Below are 19494 nucleotides of genomic sequence, written 5' to 3'. Positions count from 1 at the left end.
CAAAATTTGCTTCAGACAGAGCCAAACTTAGTTAAAGTTTTCTTTGGGTGCTGGCTGCTAACTGCTCCTGGAATACAACTGGCTGGGTGTGGAATCGAGGATCTGGGCAATGGATATGCTGATCAGAAAGGAGGCAACAGCCAAAGGAAGCAGGAACTTTGCCAGAGCTACAGGAAATGCAGAGATTTGGGGGGCAGAACAAGCTTCTTTTGAGTTGTTTGGCACTGCAGGTTTTCATCAAAGGCAAAGGAAACAGCAACTGTGTGGATTTCTCTTGGGAAGGCTGTTTTGACACTGTTGCAGCATCTTACATTTACTGAACTATGTAAAATGTTTCAGTTCTTCTTCGGTGCTTGTGTCTTGTTGCCATTAGATTTATGACAGTTTTATTAAATTATTTATTCAAGATCATTGCAGATCTATTATTATACTGTTTTTTTTCCTAATTGATTAATGAAAACTACTGATTTCTTTATTTGTGATGTGTCACTTCTCTTACTAAATTCCACAGAATTTCTGAGAGCACTTTTATTTTAACTTTCTGTTCAGCTAAATCAAGCTTCTCTATCTCATTTCTATAAATACTAGAAAAGAGAAGTATGTTCACTCACAAAAGGCAATTTAGTTGTGAAATGCATTAGAAAAGTTTCTTTTTCAGAGTCCTTGGAGGTCTTAAAAACAAACTGTAAGACCATCACAGGTTTGCAGTCATATGAAGTAAGTTTAACCCTTGTGCTTAATAAAATTTTTTTTAAAAACAAATTGTAAAGTTTTGTTGTTACAGCAAATGAGGGAGCAGTCCTTTATCCAAAGCCTACTCTGTAGGACCCATCCTGCTGTTGGCAGAGATCACTGTGATGGTTTGGAAGGGGTCTGCTGAGCTGTGGCAGAGCAAATGGAAACCCCTGTCACCTCCCTGTGTGTGCAGTGCGGAGAAGTGAGGGTGCAGCAGCGGGGCAGGGAATGTTCCAGGGCTCTTTGCTCCAGCTGCAGCCTGAGCCTCTGCCCTTGTGCAGGGCCTGGCACAGTCAGTTCCCTGTCAGGATAAACTCTGCAGCCTGCCCTGTACAAGCTGTAAGAATACGATGGACCTTAGGAAAAATAAGTGTTGATTGTGTGGTTTTTAGTTTTTTATTTCTGCTTATCATATGGCCGTGAGAGACACAGCAACTTCTTGTGCTTGGAAGGTTTCTTTAGAAATTTGAAGCAAGTGGGAGGAAGGGAGTAACAAAGTCTATTCTGTTCCTCTAATTCAATCTCCCTATTTACGAGCCCAACTCGTCAATATGTTGTCACTGTTCTTTGCAGCAAGAGAAAGGCTGAAGCCTTAGAACACTTCTGGAGAATATCTACAAATCCATGTGAATAGCCTAAAACATCATAATTCATGTGGTTTCCATGGATGCCGACCATGCTGCAGTTAGAGCAGTTCTGGTGTGTTGCTCCAAATGCCACAGCAATTTTACCAGGATGCAGAATTCTTTCCTGCTGGCCCTAGACTCTGGTGGTGTTGCTGTCTGCTGTTAAATAGCTGTCTTGTGCCTCTGTGAAAGAAGGGATTCCTGCATGTGCAGCTTGAGGAAGTGGTAAAGAGTTTTATTATGTACTATAAAATAATTATTCCTGATTAAATCAAACTGCATAAAAAGATCAGGATTTTGACATCTTATTTTGAGATGGTTAAATGCTTCTTTGGTGGTCTAGAGTTACTAAAGGTGTTGCTATCCTAGATTCTCAGTTTGTCAATGCATAGTGTAAATTGGATGGACAGTGCTTGGCTCTGGCTCTGTGTCAATCATTCCCTAAATGCCTGTTGGCACCTGAGTGACCAGCTCCTCCTGCTTAAAAGCAAGGCTGCATGATTCTTCTATTTTTCTAAACCATTTGCTGTCTTTAATTGAGCACTGGGAGCCATTGTGTGCGTGGTGCTGCAGGATCCTTGTTGTGTAAGGGCATTGATAAATATGTATTGTGTTGTCAAGTGTTCATAGCTACTCTGCAGGTAGTGGTGGAGGAGTGAGCTGCATACAGTTAAGAGTCCTTGTGTCTTTGGGGTCAATAAAAACAAGATGGCACAGGGAATTGTGGGAAAGGGAGCCAGGATAACTGCCTTCAGCATCACCTGCTAATAAACCAGCTATTTATAGATCAGCTGAGGCTGTGTCAACCAGATTGTTAAATTAGTATTTACATACTGGACTCATGGTCTTCTACAGAAAATGTCATGTGCATTAGTGCTTGGACAGAGATGCAGCTTCCTGTGCTCCAGACACACGAGCGTGTTTGGTCACAGTCCGTGGCTGGCAGTGTGTGTGTGAAACCATTCCTGATAGATTCTTACCTTGCAAATAAATCCTCTTCTCCCTGTAGCATCATTTTCCCATCTTTCTGTGTCTCTCATTTCTTGCAGAAAAGCTCACCTTTGTTCCCAAATGTCCGCAACTCATCATGAGGCTGATCTCACTAGAGAGAGAGAGAGATGAGCAGCATTTCTGCATAGCAATTCCTAGTTAATCTCTGCCTCTCAGAGAGAGACTTGAATTGTTGATGGCTTGTGGGTAATTTAATAACTAGCAAACAAATAAGATGTGTAGATTGTAGCAACTTAGCCCAGATGCAAAATCCCCACACCTATTTGCATCTGTTTGAAAGAATTCTGTTATGAAGGTTTGCTTTTTTACGTTTTAACACCGGTGAAACAGCATCAGGAAGAGTTGCTGCTCAGTGAAGCTGTGTTGATCACAGCAGGCTCCACACCTGGCTAAGCAGTTTCAATCCCCTGTGTGTGTGCCTGTGTGCCTTTCAAAAGGGAAGAGTAATCTACTTGCTAGACGTGTGTCTCTCGTAGTCCTTGGACGACCTTGAGCAGTCATTTAACTTGTGTTTATTTGCCCATCTCTACCTGGGCAGATATTACTTCTGTGGTTTGGAGTGTGGAGGTTGAATGGATGCCTCGGCTTCGTTATGGATGAAAAGTGTTACTGAAATGTAAGGTATTCATAGTGTCTCTTCAGACAGCTGATCAGAGTTCAGATTCACCTTCCTGTCTTGCTGCTTCTTGCTTCAAAGCCGTTTGGACACTTGGATTGTGCGGGAAGTCGGAAGGCAGTAATAGCAGGGCTGTGATGCAGACAGGTGTCACAGCCTTCGCTCAGATTCGCTTCTTAGCACTCGCAGGGCTGTTGATAAGGTGCTGTTATGCTGGTATTGTGTTATTCTTAATCTGTCTCTGGCCTGCAAAGGGTCCATCAGCATCAGTTTCTCTGACACCTCGGCAGGCTCTCTGGGCACCTCATTACTCTTTTCAGCAAGAGAGCATTGCAATCCTGCTCCTGGGGCCGCAGAGAGCAGAGCTCACCTGCCTGTGCCAGCCCAGTTACTGTGAGGTGAGGGCTCAGAATGAGGGCTGCAGTTTGTTTCACCAGGTACATGAAGCACATAATACCACAACAATAATAGAATATTTCCTGAAACCGTTCACCTTTTATTTATTCTGTTTAAGACAGCAAAGCCTTGGTTTCCTCCCCTTCAAATTCTTCTCTTGGCCCACAGGAGAGGGAGTTGGGAGTGGGTTTCCCAAACCCAGCTGTGGCCATGGGTTTGGGAAACCTGGAAGGTGATTCCTTGTAGCATTAATTCCAGTGACTTGGCTGTGCTTATTTCCCCATTACCTTTCCATTTTAACTTTAATCCTTGCTGTAGGCAGCACCTGATTCTTACATTTTCAGATCTACCAGGCTTTTTTTCTGCCTTCTGCTACTATTCAGGGGAGATGGGGGTTGGGATGTGGTATTCTGCAAAATGTCAAGGTCTCTTCCTGGAGAGCTGACAGCAAAGGTGTTTTATATGTACATGGGCTATCAGGATGAGACATTCCTACTCAGAAACATTGGCTGAGACAGACAGACATTCCTCCTGCCACAGAGAGACAGGCAGGCTCACTGTTGCCAAGCCTTGAAATATTTGGCATGTTTTCTATTGCCCTAGTTTTGTGGAGTTGTACCTGAAGTTTTGTAAGTACATGAGAATTTAGTTCTGTGTTTTTACTAAAAAAAACAAAAAGGAAGGAATAAATAAAATACAATAAACTAACCCTCCTGCCTAGACAGAAGTGGTGTGAGAATGTGACTCAATTGCTTAAAACCAGAAGACAAATGAAATAACCCTAGTATATTTCTAAGTAGTTTCACAAGTAAACCTTGTGGTTTTGTGGGATTTTCTGAATTTTCTCTTAGGTTTTCAATATGTGAAGAGTCTGCAGCAGGGCTTGTTTTCTTGAGTGAAGGGATATTTGCAGCTCTCTAGGAGTTCACACATCTGCAGTGTCCCCTGCAAGCAATAATGAGCTGACCAAAACAATCAGTCTCCCTGAATTAGAAGAGCCCTGCATTCTTCACATTTTCTTTGCATTCTAATTTGTGGTTTTTCAGTTGTTCTAGCTTTCAAGCCTTTCTTGCAAGCAGCAGGATCTTAAATTTCGAGTGGAAGCCAAGATTTCTTGTAAGAATGTGGTTCAGGGTAGTGGTGTTTTGACATTTTCACAGTTATGTCATATATCATCACACCTCTCTATGAGCTGGCAACGCCGTTTACACGGAGATGAGTGTAATTATTCACAGAGGGGCCCCGTTAGAGCTTCGGACTCCCTGGCTGATCTGCAGGAGACCAACTGGCTCTGCAGGTCTGTGTCTGTCTCCCATGGGCTCACAGCAACATGCAGCTGCCTGTGCGCTCTCACATTGGCTCCGGTGCCAAGGCACGTGCTCCTGCAATCCCCAGGGAATTCAGCAGCTCCCACTCGCACCTCTGCGTGGCCCAAGCCGAGGGACACATGCAGCCAGGCTCCCACAACAGAAGGGTTTCCAATAAAGCTGAAACACAGAGTTATTGTTTGTCCAACCACTGGCGAGTGCACAGAGCCATTGTGTGGGCCCTGAAAGCCTGGGCGCTTTATTCTCTGCAGACTGAATGGCAGCCGCGGGTAATAATAACACAAGATTAAAAAAGCCAACATTATAGGGGCATTTACAGCCCGCTGAGAGAATGAAATCTCAGCAAGGCTGAGCTGTGTCTCCAGTGATCCTAGGTTTTTACTGCTTGATAAGGAAATGATGGGCAGCTCAGGAGAAATGGCCACCACAGAGCAGACAAAGGGGGAGCAGGTTGGCTGTTTGAACGCTGCAGTAAGTAATGGAAAAGCTGTCTGCAAATCAAGTGACCAGCCCATCCTTCCCCGTGCTGGCTGAGCTGGGGGTGTGTGTGCAGGCACACTGTTTTCTTCTCAGGCACACATCAGCAGCACCAGAATTGGTTTGCATAGTTCAGAGCCTTGTGCTTGGAGGTCTTTGGTCAGCGTCATCATTGGTAGCTGTTAGCAAATTCACTCAGGAGAATTTACGTGTGAGAATGAGACTGACTGCTCAAAAGAGATGGTGGAATCAGATTTCTACCTGCAGGAGCAGACACTCTTTCTGTCAACTTAAATTTAGGGAGACAATAAATACAAAGCGTCCTGAATGCAAGTTCCAGTTCTAAGTCACAGTAATGACAACTACCTGACACAATTTGAGTTCATCTGACACCTTCTTACATGTGGAGTTTTATTATTTTCAAAACAAAAAAGCCCTACTCCACAAAAAAAAAAAAATAAAGAAAAAGACCGTTTTTAAGGAATAGCTCCTTGTCTTAAAAATCAAGTCTTTAATTCAGTGCTGATTTTAACAATTCTTTAATGCAAGTATCTTATAAAGTTCTTTGTAAACAGCTTTGTAAGACCCACTTTCCCCTTGCACACATGGAAACTGTTCTTGGTAAGTCAGAGACAGAGGACCAGCCTGTAGCAAGATCCTCTCAGGATATGCCCAGGCTGCAGAATAATGATGGCAGATTAAGGCAGCCCTAACCTTGCTAGCCTGGAGTATTACCAGCGGGCTAACCCTGACAGTGCTGAGCCACAGGAATTTGTACCCACCTGTTCAGACAGGTTGTGCAGCTCTCTGCTACTCAGCAGGTTTCTGAGGCAGCATCTTACATATGTGACCTTGGTCTTTGGCATTAATGATGCAGTGAGTGAAACAATGAGAGGTAGTTTAAAGTAACAAAAGATGGTTTTGCTACATGGCTAGGGCAGGTGTGTTAAAAACTGTACTTGTCCTTTCTAAAATCATTCTCATCTGTTTAACTCTCTTGCTTTGCTTGTGCCGGGCAACATGGCATGGAAATTGCTGGGCCCTGGGTGCTGTTTCTAGTGTGGGATATTATGGAGATTCAGAAATTCAGAGTGCTTCATGGATTCATTTACTTGGATTAATGAATCTGTCTCTGCCTCTGTTTCCCCAAGAGTAATGTGAAGTTACTTACGTCAGAGGGATTTATGAGCTTTTTTCTATATTGGCCACTTTGCAGAGAGTGAAATTCAGCTTAGAGGGCTCTGCAGAAGGACGAAGTATTTGAGTTTATTTTCTTATAATCTTTGTTACAGAAAATTGGCAAGTTCCTGTTTAAAGTCTCTTTAAACACAAAGTATAAGTACTCTTTGTCTTTTTTGTCCTTTTTCTTCATGTTTTTTTTTTCTCTCTCTCCTTCCTTTACATTTTTGTTTTTATTTAAAGTGTTCCCTTAAACTGCAAACTGTACAGGTTGTGACCTGAAGGCTCCTCTGTGCTGGCACAGATTTGTAGAAGGCAGCTGAGGGCTTGCTTTGTTTCCACTGGTTGCAATTATGAATTAAATGTATGTTAGTGGTGAGGTCTTTGTGGGCAGAGTGTAAAGAGGTGTTGAGTGACAGTAGAAAAGAATGGTCTAGGAGGGGAGCAGAGAGGATGTAGCTTAAACTAAGTATGATGCTTGCTTTTTTCCAGAACCTTTACAGGAGAAGCATGAATGTGTTCCCAGTCCATAACTCCCTTGTCTCTTCCTCCCCCACCCCACTCCCCTTTTTTTCCTCTCTCACCCTCTGGGGCTGCTGTTTTAGGATGAGTTGGTTCCAAACACACAATACTTTCCGAGCAGATAAATGGACACCTAAGCAGCTGCACTGGTATCTATCATGAACAGACATGCTGTACAGTGAGGAAAATTACAAGATGGGACTGGCATCATTTGTCATATTATAAAAAAAATACAAAGCTCTCCCTCCACTTGAGCAGCATCCACAAGACAATTGAACAACACACTTAAAAACCGTCACTTTCTTTTCCAGTCTCTGAATACGTTTTCAAATGCTAACGTTAAACATTCCACCTTCAGGTCCTCTGTAAAGAATGTGTTTTAGACAGATGGAAGCAGGTCTGTGTCTTGACACTGATGCAGGACTATAAATTTGCAGAGGAGGCAATAAGAGATAATTGTTCAGAAGGCTTTTGTGGCTTATTCCAGCATCTGGTATTCTACTGGGGTGTCCTGAAGAGGGATAGGGACAGGGTGGAGCTAGAGAAATGCTGAGCTTGTTTTTCACTAGGTAAAGGTTTTTAATCTTGAAAGAAAGACTTGGAATTTACACAGGAGGAGACACTGAGAAATCAAGATGCATCTCCCTGCGTTCACCATATTCCCTTCATTAGCTCAGACCCACGGTTCAGTTGTAGGACATTTTATCTCCTGGTCTCTTCATTGCACTGGTGGAGCTGGGTGCCAGCTACAGAGGAGATCCCTGTTGCCCAGGGACTGACTGTGGCAGTGCCATGCTCAGGGCAGCTGAGCTTGCAGCTTCCCCTTCTGTGGTTGGGCATCTCCATCTGATCTCCCAGCCGAGCATCTCCCGATGTGTTGCAGCCTCTCCATCCCCATCCATGGGTCATGCCCGGCAGGAACAGCCAGTGCTCTCCAATCCATGCTGCACATTCCCTGCCCGACAATTCCCACTCCTTGATCTTGTCAAAGGGGAGTGGCACAGTGAAATGTTTAGTGTTTCTTGACTTCTGAAACCTCTGGCCAAGAGGTGTGGCTCAGTGATTTGACTGTCTCTGTTCAAGTCATTAACATTTCAAAAGGGCTGTTAATTCTGTCTGGTTGCCTGAACTTGGTAGAAGATTGTCTAATTGGGGCTTGGTGAGGGCCAGCCAACCAGACTTTTCTTCCTTGAGATCTAATCAGATCTTGCAGCTCCTGGGACCAGATATTTCAAGATACTTGAAAATTGGCAACAGTTAGACATATAATTAATTCTTCACAATCTGATACTCAAATACTGTAAATGCTCAGTCAGCAATAAGCTGCTGGTGCAGGAGAGTTCAGTGCTGAGTCAAACGGGCTGATTCTGCTGAAATAATTTCAGTTTCTGGTTCGTACCTGGGTAGGGGAGGATAGTTTTGCAAAATAATTATTTTCCTCTATTTAATTTCACTTGTAGATGCCCCTAGTGTTTGGTAGGTGTATCACAAAAACAGGTAGGAGTCAAATCTCACATCTGTCTGCAAACAGACCTGAGAATTCCCAGTTTTCTCTTGACTATCATTGCTGATTTTTGCCTCTTCAGCCAGAAGAAAAGGAGAGCGACATCTACACCCATGTGGGTGAGATGAATACAGCTATCACACAAATAAAATTACTGGCTGCCGAGTAGCAACAGCTTAATGAAAATGTGAAGTGTTAAACAAATAAAGCCAGTCAAGCTCATAATACTTCTGTGTGGAATTTCTCTGTATCACTGAACAAAAATAGAATTAGTCATAGAAAAAGGATATCTGGAGAAGTCTCTGCCTGCCTCTGTTCTTGGTGTATGAAGCCCGACTATGCAGGATTGAGCCATACTTTAAATGCGCACATGATACCCTGACCCAAAGAAGAATTCTCTTTATCCAGAGCAGGAGCCTGCTAAAGCAAGACAGAAGGAAACAAGATAAAGCACCAGATTTCCTCTGAAGCATAAATGCAAATTGTACAGAGGAATGGATCCCTTGAGAACTGAATTTTTGCATTTCTTTAGCATCTTCTCTTGGTGAATAATTATCATACCTCTGTGTGGTTGGTAAGTGGCATTACTCTTAGGTACAGAAAGGGAAACTGAGATGGGGATTTATTTCAGCTGCTGCAAGAAGCTGGGAGGTGACTGACAGTAGAGCCTAGGACTGGCTTGTGCACTCTAGGCAGTGCTCACCCTCCTGGAGTGCACAGAGAAACTTCAGAGTTTAATAACACTGGCAAGCCCCTGGTGAACTCCCCAGTCTGAGAATTTAAAAACAACCATTGAGGGCCTGTCTCAGAGGCACAGGCAGTGCCATACCTGAGGTGAAGTGTTTTCAGCTCTTCTTTGCACTCTACCCAAGGACTGGACTTTCCTGTGCTTCCATCTTCATGAAAATTTCTGGAGTTACATGCTCATTAGAACTAGTGCAGGTTAGTAATACATCCTGGGATGAGTTCTGGAAAGACAAAATGCAGTATGTAAATCTGGAATCAGCTTGTGGAGAAGCCCTGCAGCCAAGGAGCTGCTATATTTGCCTCCAAACAAAATTACATCCTCTCTCCCTGGCTTCTCCCATCTGTCTGTGTGGGGCTGTGAACAGCCAGTGAATGGGATGGGATGTTCCCTAGGATTTGGGAGGACACCTGGGGCTGCTCCCTCCATCTCCTGTGTCTCTCTTCCTCCACCTGCTCCCTGATGGCATTTCTTCACAAATTAAGCACATCTCAGCTAGGCTTGGTCTCAGGTTGTGTGGAGTCACTGGTGTATTGAAGATTTTGTGTCTGGGTCACATGGAACTTTAATACACTGGGGAATTAGAAATGTTTTAGGAGTTTAAGTTATAACCGCCTTTATTTTTTCTGGGTGACCTTGTGAAACTTCCTTGCACCAGATCTGTATATTGCTGTCCTGCTGCCTTTATCTAATTTGTTTTCTTGTGTATGTTACTGACATCCAGTGAAGTGTAATTTGTTTAAGAAGTGGCACTTATAACAAGGATGCTGCTAGTAATCCCTGCATTGAATCCCTATATACACAATGTTCCAGGAATAATTAAAGTCACAAACTTCAATCTTGAGGGATGCACAGGGGAAACCTATCCTGAAATGAGGCTTGCCATATCTGACTTTTCTACTTCCAGTGCTTTTTAGCACTGTAGGATTTGCTATTTTTGTTCCAGGACTGAAGTAGATTTAAAAGGAAGTCTGACATCCTGAATTTACACGTCCTAACAACGGTGTTCATCAGTCAGTCTTCTTACCATGTCCTTTCTCTACCTCTTCTCTCTATTAATTTTCCTCAGTAGTCTGCAGGGATCATTTGCCAGCCTGATTCAAATTCCTGCACTTCCCTGGCATCTTGTTTTATAACATCTTGCATCATGTACTTTCCATTTCTGTAATCCATTTAATCCAGGATACTGAGATGGCTTTGCAGGTATTTATTGCATTTCTTTCTTTCTCGTGTAAGGAGGTAACAGGTCATTTATACAACTTAATCCAAAGTCTCTTGGCTTCTGGGGTTATTTTTTCCTTTTATTTTCCCACTGATTATTCTGGAGGCTGGTAGCAAGAGAAGGATAGACAGTTATGGAGAAGTTGCCAATATTTATGTCTATTGTTTCATTATATTGTGCCCAGAGCATGGCTTGGCAGTTCAGCAGTTAAACCCCTGCAGCCAATGTCCCCCAGCAAATAATGCTACTGTTGCCTCTCCTTAATTTTTGGAAGTGTTGGGCTTAGAGTTTGAAATAATGAAATGCTGTTGCATCAGTAAGTGGTTTTCCATTCCTTTTGGCTCTGGAAGCGGATATTCACAGTTGGGTGAAGTTCATTTTAATCCTCACAAAACCAGAGCTGGAATTGTACAAGTTGTCATTGTTCTGCTTTAGAAACACTCTGTACCTTCTGGATCCCTTTATCCCTCCCAGGGGCTAATCTACAAGCTTGCAAAACACTTGGGGTGACTCTAGTTGCAGGATGGAGGGGCATCCAGTGTTATCTCCTTTGCCTCCTGCATTGCCTTCTACCACTCAGTCCAGAAAGGCACAGGAGTGTTTGGAGCGTGCAGTTTCTGATGTGTGCAGATAGTGGGATGTAATTACCTTCCTCTGAGACACAGTCATTACACTGGCTGTAAAGAGAGAGGGTCACAGTCCTAATGGGAAATGATTTTAAAGCAATCTTGACCAAGTCTAGTGGAGCCATTTCAGAGCACTTAAAACTCAGCCAGTCCTTCATGGCACTTGTGATATGTCCACTTCATGCAGCGAGAGGCATTGGGATTAACACTTGTTGAGGGATAAAGAAAATCCATGATAAACTGCAGCATTGGCTCTGGGCAAGCATTGTGCGCTGCCACGGGGGAAAGGCACAGACAGAGCCTGGCTTTGATTATTATTGTTCTTGATACTGATTTGGAAAAACGCAAGGCTCTCACAGAAGCAATAAGCCAGAAGTCATGAAATCTGCCACCTTGGGCTTCCTGTGCTACAAGAGCTGCTCCTCTGTCCCCAGGCTTGATCCCTGCAGAGGCAAGAGGATTGTTCCCATTTCCCAAGCAGGTAGCTGGGCAGATAGAGACACAGTACCCACTGTGATCAGAGCCAGATCACTGGTGGGTGCATTGTTGGTTTACCTGGGAAGTTCAGGCTTCAAAAATGTTCTGTTTTATAAGGCAAATTTGGTCAGAGGTTGTTTAATAGCAAATACTAGCTTGTGTTATGTTAGACAGGCTTCAGCGTGCTTTGGTGCATGCTGGGGTTGTGCTCAGTAGCAAGGTGAGGAGAAAGATTTCAGCAGAGCTGATGGAAGGTGGCAGTCAGCAGTTGTAGGTCACATTGAGGGGCGCTGCCAGGTCTGTTGGGATCAGCCCAGGACTAAAAAGCAAACACCACTTCACATAAGCAATTTTCTGTATCTCAATCCTTTACAGAAGCACAATAGCTGAAGCTGTGCAGGTTAGCAAAGCTCTAAGCTGGTACCTGGGAGAGCAAGAATAACTAGCAGTGAAATACTCTATGTCTGATTTTCATCCTTTGAGCTCCTCTGTAATGTTAGTGGAAAACAAAAATTGTTTAAATAATGGAGCAGACCTGATGAAATTGTGCAGTGATGCAGAAGGGGTTGAGGAAGGGTTATTCCTTTCTTTCCATTACTTTTCTCCTCCTGCCTTGCCTCCCAAACGTGGGTGGAATCTTCGTGTCAGGCGCTAGCAACATCAGCCTGGCCCGGTGGCTTTTCTTAATGGCAAGAATGAGATTAAATGCAATTAACATCGATTGAGCAAAAACTGCCCTGGGTTTGTATGTGGATTAATTAACACTCATCCTTTCAGCAGCAGCCCTTTGCAGAGCTGTGTTTGTTCCTCTTGGCCCCGCTCTTTTCTAGCACATGTCCAAAATCAAAAGCACTGAGCTTGTTTCCTGCTGTGGTGTCTGGGGTTACCAGCTCAGCAGGGAGATGCAGCCCCCCAACCAGGATGATTTTTTTGTGCAGTCTGCTGACTGCAGAGCTGCCCAGTCAGTGGCAAAATATTTCCTGTTAAGCAAGGCTAATGACGGGAGCTCTCTGCAAGTTAGAACAATGATCAGAACAACTGTCTGGAGGAAATCAATGTTATAATGCATGAACAAACAGGTGAGTCTCAGAACAGCTGGAGATTAGTTGTGCTGCTGGTAAATAACTTTGCATTCGGGTGATGGAGAGCAAGGGGGAGGTGTCGAGGCAGAGCAAAGCAAGCAGTGGCTCTTGTGAGCCGAAGGAGAGGGAGGAGGAAACCAGAAAGACTCTTTCTGTTCCTAGCACTGTGTTGGTGGGGTATGTAGACCAGGAGACTTCCATGTGAAAGCACTTTCTGGGGTGTTCTGACAAAGCATCTGGTGAGTTTTCTGAAAAGCGTCTTTTCTGCTGTCAAGCCAACTTTGAAGACACCATCTGGGGAAGTAGCCAAGAAGTCATTGGGTGAACTTGCCTGCTTTGCAAAACTATTAACACCAGTACAGAGAAGAGGGAAAACAAAACTCTCTTCATAGCTTTTTGAATTAATGTTTTTTGTTGTTGCCAGGCATGCTCCTGGCCCTCCTTATTCCAGTCCCAAGGACAGCAACTGTTGGACTCCTGAAGGATGAGAGAGACAGAGAGGCTTTTCTGTGCAATAACTATATGGCACAGAAGTGCTGTGATCCATTAGTCAGCACAGCTGCTCCACAAAATAGCCAATACTCTGAGTGTAACAGAACAAATTGCACATAACCAAAAAATACCTACAGCATACATCAAACCAAAGTGACTCAAATGTCCCTTGCAGTGCTTTGGGGTGCTAATAGCCCTGCAACAAATGCCTCATCCAGTGTAAAGACCTTGAACACCCATCTCAGGGCAGGTCAGGATTTTTGTATTTTGTTTGTGCCTCTTTCCACACTAACTGAGATGAAAAAGTTGTGTGGTCACGTTGCTGAGGTCTGCTGTGTGCCAACAGGTATTGTGATGTTGAGAGCTGCCTGCGCACAGCAGGCAACTAGGAACTATGGAGATTAATTTCTACTTTGTCACTGACACTCCAAATGTACCAAGTCATTTATCATGGGGATCTGCTTTCTGATTTCTTCATAGCTGCACAGTGCCCATATGTGTGAGTGCTGTGGTGCAACTGCTTAAAGGGATGTTAAAACAAAGGCAGGGCATGTGGTGGAGGGAACTTGCAGGGTTTACCCTGTGAGACTAACGCTGGTTAAATAAATATGCCTTAACACAGCTGAGGCTTGGCAAACAGTGTCTCTGGCAAACAGTGAAGGAGGAAGTTCTTCAGGGTCTGGCTTTTCAAGGAGGGAGATTCCTTTGTTGGCTGAGAGCCTCCAGCAAGGCCCAGAGCCGAGGCACAGAGCTGGCCAGCACTGGGGGAGGTGGAGAGGATGCTGCAGATCCGCCAGGCAGCCCCGAGCTTCTGCACTGGGAACAAGGAACAGGACAGAGGAACAGGTGCATTAGAAAATCTTGCTGAAGCTTGCTTGCCCCAGTGCTGGGTCCCAAGGCCTCAGCTCTGTTAGAGGACAAGGACTGTGTTGGGCATTGACTGGACTCCCTTCTCAGCAGGGGTGATTTGTGGAGCAGATCTACTTGCAGAGCTCAGCCCTTTCTCCTCACTCAACTGGAACCAGAACTGGCGAGCTGCTGGCTTTCCCACAGGGGCTGCAAGGTGGCAGGCTGTGTCAGCTAAGCAGCTCATTTTGACTGCAGTTAGCTCCTGAGCAGGGTGCCACAGTGGTGGAAGGACATGAGTTAGTGGCTCAAAGGTCCCATTTGCTGTGAGAGGCATGGAAGAAAACAAGTGCTGTGTGCCCTCCAGCTGGACTTGCTGTCAGGACTGAACAGATTGCCATCCCTGTTTGTGCTGATGAGGAATTTGCTTTTGCATGGACACTGTTTTCATATGTAGAGGTGCTGGGCTGGAGCTCATCAAGACTGGAACCTGGTCTCTACCTGGATTGCCTTGGCAGTGGCATTAAAAATAACCTGCCCTCCCTATGCAAGAAGGGCTCTCTTCCCTTATCAGACTGAGGGTGTGATGCACTCTACAAGGCTGTTCATCACTGACTTCTTGTTCTGCTAAGACTGCAGCAGAGACCAGCTAATGCCAACTGTGGGGCAGTGATTTTTTGAGGAGGCACCAAAACTTTTCAGTCTGAGCCTCAAGTCCATTAACTGGGAGTATCCTGTCTGGTGAGAGAGTGATTGCAAAGCCTGGGCTTGTTGCCTGTTCACCCTGTCTGGTGCATATGCAATGATAAGGGCATGGAGAAGAGGTAAAGCTTCTCCTTCCCTTTCCTGGCTCCTTCTGCTTGAGGTAAGTGCTGTAGCAACCTGATAGCATCTTGCAGACAGGATTCCAGGTTAGAAGAAAATGAAAGGGTGCCAAGTCTGCACTGGCATGGCTCCAAAATTAGGTGGGCAAAGAGTGGGTTTAGTCTCAGAGTTAGGGTGTCCCTCAGCCCATCAGTTCTGGGTCCAGGCTCACTGTGCAAAGGATTTTGAGGAGGTTTAGTCATCCAGAGTGAGATGGAACCTGATGTTTTTGCACAAGGAATGTTTGTGAGCCTCTAGCTCAATGCATACCTGGTATGTGGGTAGGTTAGGGTGGAAAGCCTTCATTGGGGTTAAGAACTGGCTGTTTTCATTTTCTCCTGAAATAAGTTAAAATATCATAGAATCATGTAATGGTTTCGTCTGGAAGGGACCTTAAAGATCATCTATTTCCAGACCCCTGCCATGGGTAGAAATACCTGCAACTAGAAGAGGTTGAAATATGTAGTTATGATTTTGAACATGAAATTGTGCAACTCTGATATTCTTCAAAAGTGTTTAAAAAGAGAGGTTTTACTGTCTTCCAGAAGGGTTAACCACAGAGTAGGCACAGAAGTGATTTTGGTTTGTTTTCTTTTTTTCACAAAATGTAGCATTCCTGGACACTTTACTGAAGTGTTACAATGTGAATACAGTAAATTACTTCATTGCAAAATTGATCGTGAGTTGTTACTGCTTCATTCATTGCAATTTCAGTGAGTGCTATTGGAGTTTTTAAAATATATTGCTCTGTGCATAACTTTTAAGTCACTAATGATGAGAAAAATTACCTGGGAAATTAGAGTCAGTGGAGTATTATTGATGGTTCATTTGTCAGATTTCTGCATAACCTTTGTCTAAATAATTTGGTGTACAATTTTCTCTTTATTCTTGAGTTCTTTGAAGCTTTTCCAGTTCATTGTTGTCAGAGATGGGGCTGTCTTTGGAAATTCAAGGCCAGCATTTTCAGTCTACGTTGGCCATGTGTCAGCCAATATCAGCCTGCTGTGCACAAGCAGCCCAAATGACATCCTCACCTTCTGACAGACAGTGCCAAGCATGCTAGCATCATTATTTTGTGATGTTTTCCATTCTGATTCACACTCAAGAAAGCTCAGCTCCTCTCCTCAGAAAGGCAAATATCTGGAACTGAGCTCAAATACAGCCCTAATAAAAATGGGCAATGAGACTGTATGCAGTGAGGTGTTCATTTATCTTTCTCTGGTTGGCTTTAGCTGGGTCCTCTTAACATGGATCAGCAGTGTCTGCTCTCCCAAAAAAAGGCACCTGCACATATCCAGAGCATGAGAATGAAGTAGCCTGTGGGTGGGCTTACCCTCTGATCCTGCTGTTCCTGAGCACTGACACAGCCCTGCCACTGCTGCTGCAGGAGAGCTGATTGCCCACATTGGGATCCAGCACTGATTTCTCAGATCCTCAGAGGGAGAGGTGCTACAGCTGGTGTCATGTGTGTTGTCATCCACTGCTGATGGCATTGTTGATTTCTTTGACTCGATTGATGCCATAAGATAAAAATAGGAAGAGATCACAGCAGACTTTGCAATCTCCATCCTAAAAACTTCCTAATTTGAAGCTTTTTGTCTTAAAATAGCCTTCAGAAGTTCACAGCTCATATGCAGATACCTGCAGGATCTGAGGAGGTACTGCTTAGAAGGTTTCTGTGGGGACAAAGCAGATGTGATTTTGCTTTGAATTTTGGGAAGGCTTGGGTCTTAATAGAATAAAGACTGTCAGATACGTCAGGAGTTAGGGTGGTCTCTGGGTCCCCATCTTTCTTCTTCTCACTTCTCTGGTGGTCTTATATTGATCCTGTTCCAGGGTGGGAGAATGGGGAGCATATGTGTGTGTGTGTGTGTGTGTGTGTTTGATGGCAGCTAATCAAAGTGCTCCTATGTCCTCCTGTGCTGAGGCAGGACTTAGTGTGGGGTTGTGCTTACTCACTGCTCCAAGGCTTACCTGAAGTCACAGCTGTTCTGTCCCACTGTAGGCCAGTGGATTTACAATCCTCATTGTTGCAACTGACCATGTGCTCTTGATCACAGACTGAGCCTTATGTTTGGTATCATGAGCTGCTTTCTTGCTTCCACACTCCTCTCCCCTTGAATATCTTGTGTTTTACAGTAGGTGAAAGCTGAAGGTTTTTCTGAGGGATTTTCACCCTGCCAGTGCTACTCTTTCATTTCTGATGTTAACATTCCCATGTCAACAACTGCATAATTAACTTACTGCCTTTTCCTTTTGTCTCCTTTTTTCTCCAGGAGCTGTTAGTTAATTCTGGATAAACATCATCTGCCAAAGAGCAGAGGACAGAGACCACGGACACCCTTGGAAGCTCCAGCATCCTTCTGGACAGACACTGACCAAAACCAGTGCCTTCTGCCCTCCATCACCAAGACAATACAACATGATTCCTCTTCTAATGCCTGCATGTATCAGTCTCAGTGGATGTTCCTTGGGGGTGGGAGAAGGGTCCCAGGAGCAGGGGATGCTATAGGTTCCTTTCATTGTTTTGCAATGTAAAGAATTGTGTTGGCCCCAGGTGCTTCCAGAATAGCTCATAGCTTAGGGTCTTGCTCCAACACAAGCCTGGTTCATCCAGCTCTAACTTCAGTTTCACCAACCTACATCTGAGTTTCATGAGCTGTTGTGTCTGTTTGCTCTGGAGAAAGAGGTCCCAAGTATTTGGAAGTAACCCTGAGTAGCTTGTTAGGATTAACTGTTCCTAGCATGCTCCCATTGGTTACACCAGCAGGCACATTCCTTCCCTTCCAGGGTTCCCTCCTAAACAATAAAGTGTTTAACAGTCACTGTGTGCTGTGAGATATTTCAGTCCCATGAGTTTGTCAACTGCTGTTTTCTGCCTATTGCCAATGCCAACAAAAACTCCAAATGAGTGTGAGGAATAGCAGTATTTCAATAGCAGTATTTTCACAGTTTATAAATCACAAAACTTGTTCATTTTGGTCCCAGGTTGACTGCCTTATTTGAAAGTACTTGGTTACAAAGTCCTGCCTGAAGGGAACTGGTAGTGTGGAATCATACTGGAAAAACCTTTGCCTGCAGAGCCCAAATTTTGTTTCTTTTCACAAGCTCTTGTGTGCAGTTCCTGCTGTGTCTGCCATAAACCACTGTCCCTTTCATCCTTGTGCTCTGTGTTGAGCCCTCTCCTTGCTGCATGAGGAATGGAGGATGCTGGATGCCTCTGGAATCTTATTCTCCTAGAGGTAGGTGTGGCAGAATTGCAAAAGGCCTGTCAGCAATCCAGGGGAGCAGGTCTGGTTTGGTAACCTGATTCCTTTTCTCTGGGTACAGCTTCTCTGTCTGGCAGCATTAGCTTCCTCTGTCCTCTCTGACTGTGTCTGACAGTTTTTGAAGAATGTGAACATGGATTTTTGGAGGTCGTGTCAGAGTTTAATGCAGTGTTTATGAAAATGAATGAGGGGGGCTGGGAATTGTTTTCTGTGTTATATTCTGCTTCGTCTCTTTTTTCTTTAGACAGCAACTTAGTGCTTTACATCTCCATTAAAGCAACAAAATGCCTTTCCTTCTTATTGAGAGCTGATGCCACAACACTTTTCATCCTCAGAAGTGATGTTTGCTTACGCATGGCTTAACTCCGTTAGTCTCAGATCTTGCAAAAATTCCAGCTCTGTGTCTTTGTGTAGGTCAAACCTGCTGTCCCTAAGGGAGGAAGAGCAAGTTTTCCAAAACAAAGCAGGACAATTAGTGCCCTCGGATCTGTTGGAGCAGGACTGGGTGGGCTTTTGCTGCTGCTGCCATGCCAGTTTTTGAATCTGCTTGGGATAGCCACAGAACTTCTGACTCTACAGGCAGAGATTTAGAGTACCAAGGTCTGTCCCTGACTAGGTTTGAAATTATTGTTGGTCTGAAAAGTATCTATTTTGCCTCTTCCTCATTTTCCTCTTGCCCCTGTCCAGCATTGCCTTGCATGAGTAATTTGCATGTTATTATTTCAGTTGCCCTAAATTGGGGGGGACTGTGATGCCAGGGCTGATTATTTGGCGGCGCTGGGCAATTTTCTCTGTTAGGCAACTGTAATACATTTTCATGTTCTTTTATAATGAGCTTTATTTACCAAATTGGCAATTCCTCTGTTGAGAAATAACTGATTACAGCATTCAGGGAGTTGCTGTCATCTCAAGATACACAGGTGTCTGTGGAACATAAACAGATGTGATCATTCAGACAGTGAACTTGATGGGGGTAGGGACGGAATCAGCCATAAAATCATAAATGGAACAGCCACAGCTAATGTTGGCCAGGTGCACTGCTGCTGTGTGCAGCCCAACAAGGACCAAGTGGCACTCAAAGGCTATCCAGTACCTCCAGATGAGGGACTGCTTGATTGTTAGCTGAAAATACACCTCTTACCTGTCACTGCACTTCAATACTGGCTTGCCTAACTCTGTCTCCAAAAGTTTCTGAGGACAGACATTCATTTGTGGCACAGCCTTGAAGTGAGAAACTCCTCTGTCCTGCTGTGTTGGATTTGATTTTAGCTTACTCTGTGCTAAATGTCTACAAACTTCTTGGTGATCATGTCCGTGGGGACTGTGGCCCCATCTGCCTTTCAGGCAGTCCTGTTCCTTTGGTGTTTCCTAGTGCCCAGAGGCAATTTTGTTGCTGCTGTTGCCCTAATCACCAGCTCAGACACCTGAGCCTGGGGGAAAATACAATCACCAGGGATGTCAATAGGAAAATGCTGAG

General features: G+C 44.3%; 1 protein-coding gene across 2 annotated transcripts in view; it reads left to right on the top strand.

The window, feature by feature from the left end:
* Positions 1-17573, top strand: part of CHCHD6 (coiled-coil-helix-coiled-coil-helix domain containing 6) — a 108722-nt gene extending 91149 nt beyond the window's left edge. For both annotated transcript variants that reach the window (XM_064724130.1, XM_064724131.1), the window contains one exon: positions 17025-17573. In XM_064724130.1, the coding sequence (XP_064580200.1) occupies positions 17025-17048 (24 nt within the window). In that variant the 3' untranslated portion in view covers positions 17049-17573. The remainder of the gene's footprint in view (positions 1-17024) is intronic.
* Positions 17574-19494: the final 1921 nt, after the last annotated feature.

Source organism: Zonotrichia leucophrys, chromosome 12 (assembly GCF_028769735.1).
Source record: "Zonotrichia leucophrys gambelii isolate GWCS_2022_RI chromosome 12, RI_Zleu_2.0, whole genome shotgun sequence".
Taxonomy (NCBI): Eukaryota; Metazoa; Chordata; class Aves; order Passeriformes; family Passerellidae; genus Zonotrichia; species Zonotrichia leucophrys.
Note: the sequence above shows the minus strand (reverse complement) of the source record. Positions and strands in the feature narration are given on the sequence as shown.